The following is a 14162-nucleotide window of genomic DNA, read 5'->3' on the forward strand; positions in this document are numbered from 1 at the left end:
TACATTCAGCAATAACTGGCAACATTACGTGAGTTAGTGAGAGCATTACGCAAGCATCGCCTTCACATGTGCATACGTGGAAATGATGTATCTTACTTCGTACCTGTCATATTGTCGTCATAATCTACATGGGACACGCACAGACGTAATATATATAAAACTTGTATCGATGCCATTGGGGACATTCAGTTCATGGCACTGGAATGAAGCACATTCCATTCCATCCATATGATAATATCCTTCTTTTATTATGTAAACCTGACCATCAGACAGTGGGCGTGCATGTTAAATAGATAGAGGTATTGGACACAATGCGTTTTTAACACCTTTTGTGTGATGCCACAGCATCACAAGCTGCAGATAAGATGGCAAAGGAGGTGACAAAATGTGCAGATGTAGGGATGACCTTTAAAGTTAGCAAGACAGAGGGTAAGAACATTATTAATATAAATTAATTTCTCTAAACGATATAATCCCTGGTTACAAAATGTTACAACATTTTGGGTGAATAAAATAACATTCGCAGGACCCAATATATAGCGATTATTTACTTCCCGACTCTCGGTTTCCGAGTGAAACTGCTTTCAAACTAAAGGTGTCTCATATAAAATGACTGGCTTGCGGTCCTGGAGTACACAATTCAGATACCAGATGGGGGTGTTGGCAGTAAAAGAGTTCAGCTTCCCTGCATAACCCGCACACGTTTTATTCTATTGTCTTTCCCTGTGTAACACGCTAGACCCTATGATGACGTAACCGGAAATCGACCTTATCCACTGGCTTGCAAGGGCTTCTGGGGAAATGAGTTTAATGCAAGTGAACAGGGTTTTACACTGGGATCCATGTGAATTCCGTTTGTGCCCGAGCATAGGCATGGTGACACCCCGCCTGCCTGTGATTGGCCTGGATATGCTCGATAGTCTGATGCGAGGTTACTCCGTGGTGGGAAATGATACAAGTAGTATGGTATGATACAAGAGAACGCTAACTTGTACGTTTTATTTTTGTAGAAGAGGCAAACTAATATTGTTTATGCCGTTTGCTTTGATGGAATAATTGATTGAACATGCACGCCATAATGTGATTTGATTTGGGTGTGTTGATTGTGTAAACTTGAAACATTATTGTACCATAAAAAAATATCTATTTTCCCTTCATCTTTATCCATTTTAGTGTAATAGTATTAGTTTACTATAATTAGATTAATACACGATAATCAACACTTTATTTAGAACACACCCAAATCAAATCATAGTACAACAGACGTGTTATTCAATCAAAGCAAACAAACAATATTAGTTTGCCTCTTCTACAAAAATAAAACGTACAATTAGTTACAAGGCTGCATTCTGTCACGCGTGCCAAGCTGTCATTCTCTTGTAGCCTATTATTTATTTCTCAATCTCACCACGGAGTAACCTTGCGTCTCGGAGGACAGTCAAGACAGGCAGTGTCGGTAGACCAATCACAGGCAGGCGGGGCGTTACCATGCCTCAGCCATGGCTATGCTCGGACACAAACGGAATTCACGCCTGGGATCCATGCGCCATTACTGTTTGTTGTTCTCCCGCATCATTGTAATTAAACAATATTGGCAGTGACCGTGGCTTGCTACTATGAAAACCAGCAGGAAGCTGTCACGCACTTCCTCCTGTTGGCAGGAAGCAGTCACGCTTTCCTGTTACTCTCTGCTCAGTGCTCTCACACACACACACACACACACACACAGCAGCAACAGCAGTTTCGAGCAGCATTGGGCCGAACACATGAACGCGCACTAGGCTCCGCCCAGTTTCAGCTCCGGAGTAACAGCGGAGCGCTAAGCGACCACCCGCATTAAACCTGAAAATGTCGCATCAGGACTTTGGATAATTCCATATTAATCTGTGTATATGAAATATAGCTAACTCGTCGAATCTCTTAGTTACGTCAATATTGTTCTTATAAAATACCGTAGTTGGTTTGTGTGTATTAAGATTATAAAGATCACTTTTGTCATTTTGACTGCCAGGGACTTCCCATAGGCTTCTTCAAAATCACAGATCTCGGTGAGCCTTTGTACCAGAAGATGTCAAAACACGCTTTCGGCACCGAGTGAGTTGAAAGAAGGATGAAGGAGAGATAGCAGAAGCGGTGGGAGGAGGAAAGGAGAGCACGTTCAGGTGAAAGTGTTGCGCTGACTGATTCAGTGATGACGCTCTCACGCCCGTTCAGAGTATGGGTATTTTAAACTGAATAATAATACCACTTTTTGGAGGGGTCCCAGAATGGCATTTCTCCATAAACTGGTCAATCTCTGAAAACTCATATATAACGTAGCATCTAAATCTGTTGACAGGAGAGTATTAGATGTACGTTGTGAGTGTGTTACCAGATTGAGTTGAGGATGAAGAAGAGTTGGATGAATATACATCCAAAAGGAAGGATTCCACCCATCACGATCCCAGGCAGGGGCTTGGTGTAGAATGACTGCTCTGGAATCTGACGAGGAATCTGGTTGGTCCGTACCGGGTGTTCAATACCCTGACAACAAACAGTACCAGTAGAAGCTTAGGCCAATGATGACAAAGTAACAAAATACTATTCAGCCCAGGGATTTCCCAAAGACTGGTTTGTGAGCCGTGACCCACGGGTGAGTCGCGGGGTCGAGAATTGTTTTGTTTGTTGCATATATATATATATAAAAGAAATTAAGAACAGCTACTGATTAGGAACATTTGATTATCAATATCCCCTGCAGCTGACTTTGAAGTGAATGTCAGTGTGTCAGTTCTACATGTGAAGCAAAAATACCAGATCTACAAGTTCAAAACATGTCACTTGTAGATCTGCTATATTTGGTACTTTTGTGTGACATAGAATGAATAAATACAGAAAAGAGGTTTCTGCCTGACAGTAGATGTGAGTGAGTGAGTGTGGAAATATAGCGGCCCTCTGGAGTGAGTGTGGAAATAGTGGCCCTCTGGAGTGAGTGTGGAAATATAGCGGCCCTCTGGAGTGAGTGTGGAAATATAGCGGCCCTCTGGAGTGAGTGTGGAAATAGTGGCCCTCTGGAGTGAGTATGGAAATAGTGGCCCTCTGGAGTGAGTGTGGAAATAGTGGCCCTCTGGAGTGAGTGTGGAAATATAGTGGCCCTCTGGAGTGAGTGTGGAAATATAGTGGCCCTCTGGAGTGAGTGTGGAAATATAGTGGCCCTCTGGAGTCAGTGTGGAAATACAGTGGCCCTCTGGAGTGAGTGTGGAAATATAGTGGCCCTCTGGAGTGAGTGTGGAAATACAGTGGCCCTCTGGAGTGAGTGTGGAAATATAGTGTCCCTCTGCAGTGAGTGTGGAAATATAGTGGCCCTCTGCAGTGAGTGTGGAAATACAGTGGCCCTCTGGAGTGAGTGTGGAATTATAGTGGCCCTCTGCAGTGAGTGTGGAAATACAGTGGCCCTCTGGAGTGAGTGTGGAAATACAGTGGCCCTCTCCTATCCATCACTGGTTTAAACAGAATACAGAAACACAGAACATTTATTACATTACAGCAGCTATTGATCAGCAAAATAAATGCTATTCTGATATTGTTGGAGAAATGGACCATGGTGAAAGTTGAGGTTGGTTTTCTCTCTGGATTGGATGAAATTGGTGAAGAACTGGACAGAACTGGACCATTGTTTTTGAGCGTTTATGTAAGGGACCTCAATAATCCTATCAGAATATAGATAGAGCATTAACCTTTTAACCTTTTTGTTTTAACAAAAAATATAACTTCTGCATTTGTAACTTAACCCATTCTGGGCGGGAACCCATTTTTGGGTTCTGTACAGTATGTACATACAGTATTCAAAAATGTAAAATATTTGATGCTGCTATATAAATATTTGAAGTTTTTCAGAAAACTTAGGTCAGGATTTAGAGGCGTTTTTAGAATCGGTCTCAGGCCTAACAGTTTATTTAAAAAAATGTACATTATAGAAGTGATATTAGATTATCACTACAATGTCCAAAGTGACATTATGAATAGTGGCACAAAAATATGACATAAAACACTACCAGGTAGTATTTTATATAACGGTATATTGTTCACCTTTAATGACATGCTCAAAATAGGGATGCCGGGTTGAAAGTGGCTAAGTCTCTCTGTGGGTGTTTAGAAATATTACCAATGAAAGAGCTTAACTAACCTATGGTCAATTTAACAACCTGCTTCTGAACCTCCCTACCTCAATATGTAACTGTTTTTAATTTATGTTTGTCTCATTGTCTATATAATGTCTTTTGCCTTACATGAAGAATTGTTTGTATATCCTGCATGTCTTTAAATTGTGTTATATATGTAATCTCGTCAGCATTGAAAATGAGGGAGAACCTCAATTGCTCTTTCGAGAATAAATAAAGGTTTCAACTTTCAATCAACTACATGGGATCTATTGTGTTATTTTTTCCACTTTCTGAAAACCATGAAAAGTGATGGTTTTGGACGTACAAAGATTGCACCAAACGGCGACGATATACAGTAGAGGTAACGTGGAAGACTGTAATGTTTCCCTGTAAAAGCTGTCCTTGGGTGCGCTGCGCCCGAGTTTTAAAACCGTGTAGTGTGTGCTGCATAAAATAATCGGGACCGATTATCCTGTAGTGTGTGGCGCTATCAGATTGGGGAAAAAAAATCGGCTAGTGTAAGGCCACCTTTATGCGTTCTCTCTATTTATTTTTTTCAGATCATGACTTGTGTGTGTGTGTGTGTGTGTTTCGGGTCCAAGTGTACTATTACATACATTCCATTGGGCGTTTGAGTAAGTGTCTGTGTGTGTGTGTCTGTACTCACAGCCTTCTTGAAACCAAAGTAGGCCCCAACAAAAGTGAGTGGTACTGAGATACAGAACCATAGAGCCAAGATGGCCACCAGGGTACCAAAGGGCATGGCTGCTGAAGAGCCCTCGCCCCATAGAATCAGGTTCATCACAAAGAAGTCAGCAAACACCACCCTAAACAGACAGACAGACGTTATGACATAATATTAAGTATTGTTTTTATAATTATTGAATAAGCTATTGGTATACCACTGTTACACAGAGTAACCTAATAACTTGCCTGTACAGTTTTAACTGATATTTGTAATGAAAGTAAATTTAAATTACACACACACACACACACACACACACACACACACACACACACACACACACACACACACACACACACACACACACACACACACACACACACACATATCACTATGTTTCTGTATCAGTTCCTCAATTTAGAGAGTGTGTGTGTGTGTGTGTGTGTCTCCTTTACCCCGGACATAGGAAGGCTGTCAGCAGTACATTTGTCTTCCACTTTTCTCCTCCGAAGGCTAGAGAGCGAAATGGAGACAAACATGAGCAATGTGAGCGCCAACATAAAGAAAGAAAGTAAATCAAACGATTCCCTCTTTAACCACAGGTGCACATCTGTGACCCGTGTTGACTAGAGACATGACATGACTATAGAGATGCCGTGTACAGATTTGCGTGATTTTTGAAAAAGATCTGCAGGACTAATGGCAAAAATGAGGTTGATCTGGAGAATTATAGGCACTAGCCTAGCCCTTACCCGTTGTGAGATATTGCCCACCCCCCGCCGGGTGTACTGCGCCCTGGGTGCGTTTTCGCATTTTTAATTCACTAATAAATTCATTATTAATTTATAATTTGTTAAATTGGAAAAAGGGCTTTGTTAAGACCTCCATATTATTATGGTCAATGCCTGTGTGAAAAGTGGGAGCGATTGGTGCAGGCGGTGAGGAGATACGGCGGTGATTCTGACAGACATTGACTGAATTATAGTATATGATGATGATATGTTTGGAATTGGTATCCAGGGAGTGTGTGCGCACAGTTTGGCAGCGACCGGGCCAACGGTGGCAGAGATTAGCTGGTCGCAGACTAACGGACGGACATATGGACAGACAGACAGGGTGCGAAACATAGTCTATCCATGCCTTCGGCCTGGCGGGGAGACTACCCCCAACTACCATCAACAGTGAATGTTTTGTGTGGGCACTAGTAGTTGACAGACAGATTCCATGTGCAACAAATCCAGTGACAGGCAACTACGGGAGTCAAACTTTAAAAATATATTCGAATGTTTCCGGCATATAAAATTCCTGTATGGCCAACGCAGGCTGACGAACGTGGCTGGGTAGTGTTATCCATTAGAGCTGCTCTGAGTAAAGCATGCTTCAGTGAATTATGGCTTTACTGTGGAGTCCTACAATTACAAATATAACACAACGTAACACACAGGGCAGATGGGCTTGGCAGGTGTGTGTTAGGGTAACCCAGACCTGTGTGTGTGACTGGGTGTGTGCAAAGTAACCCCCAGTTTTTAATATGTGAATGTGTATCTGTGAGTCAGTGTGTATGTGACGTGTGCGTCTGTATGCGAGTGACCCCAGCCCTCCTTTTAGCTGATGATGATTAGAGCTAACGAGGCCAGATGGCTCATCAGTGACCAGTTAGGTTTATAACCTTTGACCTCTTCTCCAAGTCTCTCTATTGTTTCTTTCGCAACTCATCCTATGCCACCAAACTTGTTTTCCTTCTAAACTTGGAAATAATGAACCAGCAGTACAAGCAAAGCTTTTTCTAGTCTAATCTTGTCCTCTTCCTTCCCATTCCCTTTCAATGAATCAATCAAGTAGTCAATCAACATGCCAGTGATCATGCAACAATGTGTAATACGTGAGATTTACAGCATCATCAAAATGCGAATGTTTGTCTTTGTTCCAAATTATAAAAACAAAAGTTATGTTTTCCCCTGAACGATAAACAATAGCCCAATAGCACAATAAGTTCCTTTGGGGATCAGAAAATGGTGTAACTTTACCATGATTTTGTACTTTATTAACCTGTTTTTCCATAACGTTATGGTCTCAAATAGTGTATAGATTAATTGAATAAATAATCCAAATAAGCAAGGGATTAATTGATAATGAAAACGTCTACTGGGCTTACATCTGTAGAAGCGTGCTGCCACGTAGCCGGCTGGCGTTCCCAGCAGCACCCACAACACCACAGCGCAGGTCATTAGAGCACCGCGGTTTGCCGGTGACAGGAAACCCAGGCAGGCAAAGACTGCAGGAAGAGACAACAGACACGATGATGTTAGTCATCAGATCAGAATGACCATAAATCATTGTAACTGACTGCACACATTTCTCCTATATATATATATATTGCCTACATATTGCTTATAGCTCAAGGGAAAGCAAAGTAGGACAGTGAAACTGAGCATTAACAGCAGCTACATCCATGAGAAAGATTACTGTGTAAGCATCACTATGTCTATATAATCACTATACTCAGTATATATCCAAATACGTGTGCACCTCTGTTTTTTGTGTCAGAACCTCTAACTTAACCCATTTAGGCCTGACCTCAAAATAAATAAATAAATCTTCTAAATCCTCCAGTTTTCTGAAATAAATATTTTCACGATCTTTCAAAAATACCAAACCTACAAGCTCGTAGAGCGCCACTCGGTGGCGCGCTATGAGCTTGTAGATCTGCCATTTTTCAATAGCTAAATTATAACATAATGTTTAAAAACACCAAAAGGGGTCCCCGCCCCAACATGGGTTAAATAAGAGAGGAAAAACATTTATCCAAATTCCCATATGAAAACAGCCACAACACACATACAAAGTGTAACAAAGGTCATGATGAAGATCTGCGTTCCTGAACCGATGAAAACCGACAGCAGCATGCCCTTCCGGGGGGGGCGGAACACGTCCCCGTGGACCAACTTCCAGCCAAACTCTTCCTGGGCGTCTTCCTATGAAACGGAGAAATGAAAGGATTGACTAGCTCAAATGTTGTGAGCAATTTAACAAATGGATGTTGAGTGTGAAGGCCTATTCATAGTCTGGATTTTCGGTGGTGAGCTGACCACCGCGACCACCGCAAAACAACGTTGAGTGGTGGCGAGCACCCCCCGTTACTACAAACGTTTACATTGCCTCCGATCGGTCCGCCGAACGTCCCTTTCCGTGACTCACCATTACGTTACTATGCTGCCGCAAAAGCTTGCCTCTAGGTCGCTTACTCTCGAGATGCACACGCCCCAGAGCCAAAGGAAGCGTCTACCTTTCTATGTCTATGTTGGGAACCCCCGGGCTATGACAAACGTCTTGCAGTGTGTGAGATTTTGGGCCAGGTTTGTGTGGCTGCTGCTAATGTGGTCAACAGAAAACTGTTATAACAGACAGATGAGCTTGAACTGCTACATGAAATCTTGTGGCGAGTTCACACGGGCAGATGCAAAGATACAGTCTACCATTGATTGTCAATGTAAGCCAGCTTTTCTTTGTGACCACCGCGCTCTGACTCGTGGTGCGTTACCCGTTCAAATCATGCAATAGAAATAACGGTGATGGGTCGCACACACCAGGAACTGCTTTAATTTTTATTCTTGTCGTAGTGAATAATCCAGCCTTCATCAGTGTCACACTGATGAAGGCTGTTCGACATACTAAAAACTGTTGTTTTCAGTATGATGATATTGAATCTTGTTGTTATTGTTCATGTCTATGAATTGATTGCATAGGGCCTAATTGGAAACAAGACCGCAAGGACTTTTTTTGGTGCTGTCCCTTTTGGGCTTTTGACTGTTTGACTATACTCTGTTGCTGTTTATACATTCTGTCTAATAAACAATTCAATCAAAGAAAATCCTCACACAAGCTCTTCCCAGTGCACAATGTGACATGTAATGTATAAGATGGCCACAAATGTTGCAGTCTACCATCCAATCCATTTGACTTAATTTATGGGATGTCCGTTTGCAGAACAGCATACTGTAGCTGTGAATCAAATGCAGCGTCGAAGAAAGACTACCAGACAGACGAGGGGACAAACAGCTACTTACTACGGAGTCCATCTGATTGTATCTGGCGATGTCTTTATGCAGAGTCCTGAGCATGATCATAGCCACCATTCCAGACAGAAACAACACTATAACCAAGGAGTTCATTATGCTGTCAACACAGAGAAGAAAGGCAAGAGCATGGAGTTAATCACATTATAGCAGCAGTGTGTATGCGTTTGGCCAGTGAAAATATCTTTGAACAGATACTGATCATTTTACCACTAGGTGGCACAAGTGATCCAACCATCCCCTGAATTTTTTTTCCCTCTAATCATAAGCACTTTTGAACTTTTGACTAGGTCCTGTACTCAATTAGATTGAATACTTATCCATATCTATTGTTGTAGCACACAGCATACGCTATAGTTGATTCACTCAGCATCAAAAATAGAGTTTTATAAACTCTTTGTAACCCAATGTGCACAGTGTTACATTTCAGTCTTTAACCCATTTAGACCCGAGTTAAAAACATTCACTCTGAAAGAATATATATTCAAAGATTTGCACCACATTTTTACGATTAAAAAAATAGCAGACCTACAAACTCGTAGCGCGCCACTCGGTGGCACACTATGAGCTTGTAGATCTGCTATTTTTCAATAGCTAAATTATAACATAATGTTTAAAACACCAAAAAGAACACACTGAAGAGCCCAACACCATGTCACTATTAATTCCCCATCCTGTCAAATCTCTCCAATAGGGGAAAGACAATCCCAGTTTTATTTTCTCATCGTCTGTTGGCTCCTCAATCGCATTATGTTTACATTGATAAGACCAGCGTGCTGAAATCTGACAAGTATTGCAGTATCAGACGAGAAGGTCATGTTGGCATTAAAGTTAAAGCTGCGATACATAACCTTTTTTGTGTGAATAAAACATGCATTTTAACCAATCTCAAAAAGGTATGTTTACTATAAATACAACTGTGGCGTTTGGAAGCAGTCTCTCTGCTCTTCTAAATGAGAACGTTAGATCCTGTGGTCGGGAGGGACCACTACTGGTTGACAAAAGCTATTGCATAAAGATCAAACCGCAATATTTCCCCAGCCTAAACGGAATTCCTATGTTGGTTCAGCAGCACAAATGTTGGTGCTTGTGCGGGACATCTGGGTTCAAATCTCAGGTAGGATATAAATCTAATGGAATGCAGGTTTACACCGGTTTACACTTGAAACCAGAGCTATTGATTAATACGGTTACAACATTTCCATAGACTTCTATCTAGGGTTGTCCCGATCGGATCGAGTGATCGGGGCCGATCATCTCTAGTATGAATATTATATCCATATCAAGATATTAGACTGGATATTGTCTGTGATTTGGGATGTTGTACTATTGTGATATGGCATAAACGTGTTCTATAAAATATAAACATGGCAAAGAAAATCGGTATCGGCAGATGCTCAAAATCAAATGATCAGAATTGGATCTGAAGCAAAAAAATCGAGACTTCTGTCCTAAAAGAGGACAATTAATATAATAATTTATTGCCAAAACAAATTTACAGATTTGGCATTTGTTTAAGTGTGCTCAGAGATAGCAACAAGAACAAGAATATGGAATCAACGTTTGCAAATCGGTAAACCAACACTACTTTATAGTTCCAAACATTGAGTGCTCATAATGGATGTTGATGAATCATGTGCGAAACATGAATGAGATTAAAGGAGAATTGCATGCTAGAAGGCTTCCTTACCTTTATTTGTAGTTGTTACGTCCCCACCAAAGAGGCCCAGGTCTTATTTTGTGCAAAAATGCATTATTGGCTATTTCCCCTAATATAAGCCCTCAATGGGGGTTGGGTTTTTGTGCTAATTCGCTTATTTCCATCGAAATAAGTAGTACAGTCAGTGTGCCGCTTGGGATACTATTTACATTATGAAGACAGGATATATAGCAAAGAAAATGATTTTTGAGCGATGGAAATAAGCGAATTAGCACAACACCCCAATGCCCCATTCAATTCAATGCAATTTAATTCAATTCATTGAGGGCTTATGGTAGGGGAAATAGCCAATAATGCACTTTTGCACAAAATAACACCTGGACCTCGTTGGTGGGGACGTAGCAACTACAAATAAAAGGTAAGAAAGCCTGTATTGGACTGGTAAAACCTGAAATGTATCCGCCCTGAGTGTCTACACAAAAATGTACACATACAGTACAAAGTGTTTCCATCACCCACACATGGCTACAGTATATGGTGAAGTGGGGCTTACTTAATGTTAACTGAATGTGCGTGTAGCATACTACAGGATTTTGATCCCGTCTTCCCCTCACCTGAACCACTGGATGTTGGTGTGAGGCATGGATTCTAAGATGTAATCCCATCGAGATGCCCAACGGATGTTCTTGTCCTCCTAAAAACACACAATTTGTATTACTGTACTTTACTCGTGATGAACCATGCATTGATTTCCCAATCCCAAAACAATGATTTAATTCTGACCTATAACCATAAACTTAATATAGTACACCAATTCTAAAAACAAGACTAAAGCAGACTATGAATTTGACTCAAAAAACATGCTATGTTAGCAGGAGTATTCTTAATTTATCTTGAGAAAGCGACAAACTTGTATTATGTGCATTAGCAAAAGCCTTACTCAATTAAAATGTTCCCCAATTAGAGCCGCTAGCTCTTCAAAGCTTAAAAGAAACAGCAACAGAGGACTGTAGGCGAGTGCAAGACAATCACTCACACATACTATAAATTAGCGAGTCCCATAATAAAGTTAGATAAGCATGTAAATTCATGTACAGTACATTCCAGGTATTATTATTACTAGAGCGGTGCCCGTGGGGCCTCTACACTGGCCTACCAAGATATTATGCGTTGGAGCCTCTACAGCGGTGCCCGTTGGGCACTGGGCCTCAGGGCCTACTTGGAACGATGCAAGTTGATGTCGGTGGGGCGAACGGTTCTCGAGTTACGTGGATTACAGACGTACTGTACAGACAGACGTACGTACAGATACTTGGTGCATGTATAGTTTGATTATATAACTTAGTGTACTGTACATACCACAAAGCTGACAGAGTAAGTGTATGGGATCTTGACATCTCCAGTGAACTTGTTGTTGAGGGACATGGGTCCTCCAGAACAGTCTGGGGTATCTGGATTGTTATGTTTATAACTGGAGGTGGACAGGACCATGGGGAGAGAAATTAAGATTAAATTACAATGTGGCTTGGGCCACGTCCACACAGAGATGTTCTAAAAAAATGTCACAATTGTTTTCTTTTGTCAAATAAGTTTGTATTAAGAACAGGTTATGAATTATATTATACAATTTGTACAGTATACATTCATTTTTTTTCCTTTTATGAGAAACAAAAGGGAAAATACACCTAAAACCGTCTCGGTGTGTAGACAGGGCCTGTTTATATCATTAAACATTAATTACAGCATGGCTTGTCTGTGTACAAGCATGGCTCTTCTGCATCACTATCGGCAGACTACAACAAATAGATGCTCAATTTATTTTTTAGCTCTTCAGTTTTTAGAGAAATTCTTTGTAACCAGCGACAAAGGGTTTTGGAAATAAGCAAATAAGTTAAATACATGATAAATGAAGTAAATAGTAAATATAGTTAAAACATAAATACAGAACCCTGAACCATTCAAAGTGCTTCTCTATGCCGACGTCACCCCACATCTCATTTAGTGAGCACACAGCCATGAGAAAGATTATCAAAGTCAAAATGCTGGATTCCCCGTCCATCTGATAAGATGGTTAAGTGGGAGCTACTGAAGAAATAAGATTCGATACCTCTTGGGTTCCATCTTGGCAGCGACCAGCCTCGCTCCCAGCTGCTCGTTCTCGACCAGGTGATAGTGGATGCTGATGTCAACATGGTTGAAGATGTAGAAGGTGTCCTTTTCATTGAAGTCAGACTGAACAGCAAAACAAACGCAGATTAAAACGTTATAATCGTGAAAATGTGGCGCAAAATTGGAATATATATTTTTAACTTTTGAGACTTTTGAACTTTTTAACTCAAATCTTTGCTTCTGGGTGGGTCCCTGGAACAACATATTTTCAGATGGGGGTCGGCGGCCAAATACATAACATTTTTGGGGTCCTTGACATGAAAAAGGTTGAGAACCACTGACACAGAAACACAGAAAGTTTTTTCATAAAACTGTCAGGGTTCCAGAACATTGACGGCCACCCTAGCTCATATGTTCTGGCACTGCACTAAACTAACATCATTTTGGCAAAGTATATTTAAATCACTGTCAGACATTGTTGGAAGACCTTTTGACCCGGATCCACTGACAGCAGTTCTGGGGGTCGGGGGGCCCGGGGTCAAACTGTCTACTTTCCAATATAACATGGTAAAATATGTGACTCTACTGGCTCGCAGACTGATACTGTTGAATTGGAAACAAGCACAGGTTCCCACTCACACTACACTTATGAAAGATGTTATGCACTACTTGCAATTGGAAAAGATAAAGTTTGAATTGAGAGGGAGTGAAGATAGATTTTACCAGACATGGCAACCCTTCATTGACCATTTCAATAGGTGCACGCTAACCCCTCCTACACAATAGATAACATATTAGAAAATTGGAAAGAAAAGTTAAGAAAAAAAAGGAACTGAGGATTTTATTTTATTTTATTTATTCTCATTTAAAAAGAAATGTCTGTAATTCTGTTAATTTACAACAACGTGTTGGGAAAGTTTTGAGAGCAAGAGTGTCTGTCCTGTGGTCTTTGTTTTGTTTGTCTGTTCACATTTGTCGTTGTTTAACTGTTTTTTTTGTTTTTTCGTTTTTATCACATTTATATATATTTTTTATTATGTATTGTATGTGGAATTTACATTACCTGTCTTTATCTTTCATTTTATAACTGAATAACTCATTATTATTGTCAAAGATTGTCATATAAGTTGTCATATACAAAAATGCCTAATAAAAACAGTATTAAAAAAAAAAAAAAAAAAGATTCCGCCACATTTTCACGATTAAAATAAATAGCAGACCTACAAGTTGAGCTTGTAGATCTGCTATTTTTCAATAGCTAAAGTGTAACATAATGCTTTAGATTCAGAAGAACACCAAAAGGGGTTCCCGCCCCAAAATGGGTTAAGGAAAACAACACAATTTATTATAGACCTTGTTCCATATACATATTTAGCACAAGTGTTGGAAGGATGAGTACAGTATATCCTGTAGCATTATACAATGCTAGGGAAATCTCAGAAGATTGGTCTGTGGCCTTTCGAGTGTGAAACCTTATTATATCATATTCA

At 40.5% G+C, this 14162-nt stretch overlaps 2 protein-coding genes across 2 annotated transcripts in view; one reads left to right on the plus strand and one right to left on the minus strand.

Moving 5' to 3' along the window:
* Positions 1 to 14162, plus strand: part of LOC310866117 (uncharacterized protein) — a 266238-nt gene that overhangs the window by 26646 nt on the left and 225430 nt on the right. The window lies entirely within an intron of this gene.
* The window catches only part of tm9sf2 (transmembrane 9 superfamily member 2), a 31170-nt gene that overhangs the window by 6695 nt on the left and 10313 nt on the right, over positions 1 to 14162 (minus strand). The window contains exons 6-14 of the mRNA XM_083775326.1: positions 12671 to 12795; positions 11923 to 12034; positions 11178 to 11257; positions 8895 to 9003; positions 7670 to 7802; positions 6983 to 7102; positions 5283 to 5340; positions 4810 to 4969; positions 2372 to 2523 (exon numbers count right to left, since the gene is read on the minus strand). Of these exons, the coding sequence (XP_083631452.1) occupies positions 2372 to 2523; positions 4810 to 4969; positions 5283 to 5340; positions 6983 to 7102; positions 7670 to 7802; positions 8895 to 9003; positions 11178 to 11257; positions 11923 to 12034; positions 12671 to 12795 (1049 nt within the window). The remainder of the gene's footprint in view (positions 1 to 2371; positions 2524 to 4809; positions 4970 to 5282; positions 5341 to 6982; positions 7103 to 7669; positions 7803 to 8894; positions 9004 to 11177; positions 11258 to 11922; positions 12035 to 12670; positions 12796 to 14162) is intronic.

The sequence above is a fragment of the Protomyctophum parallelum genome, assembly GCF_964188405.1.
Source record: "Protomyctophum parallelum genome assembly, chromosome: 10".
NCBI classification, from domain to species: Eukaryota; Metazoa; Chordata; class Actinopteri; order Myctophiformes; family Myctophidae; genus Protomyctophum; species Protomyctophum parallelum.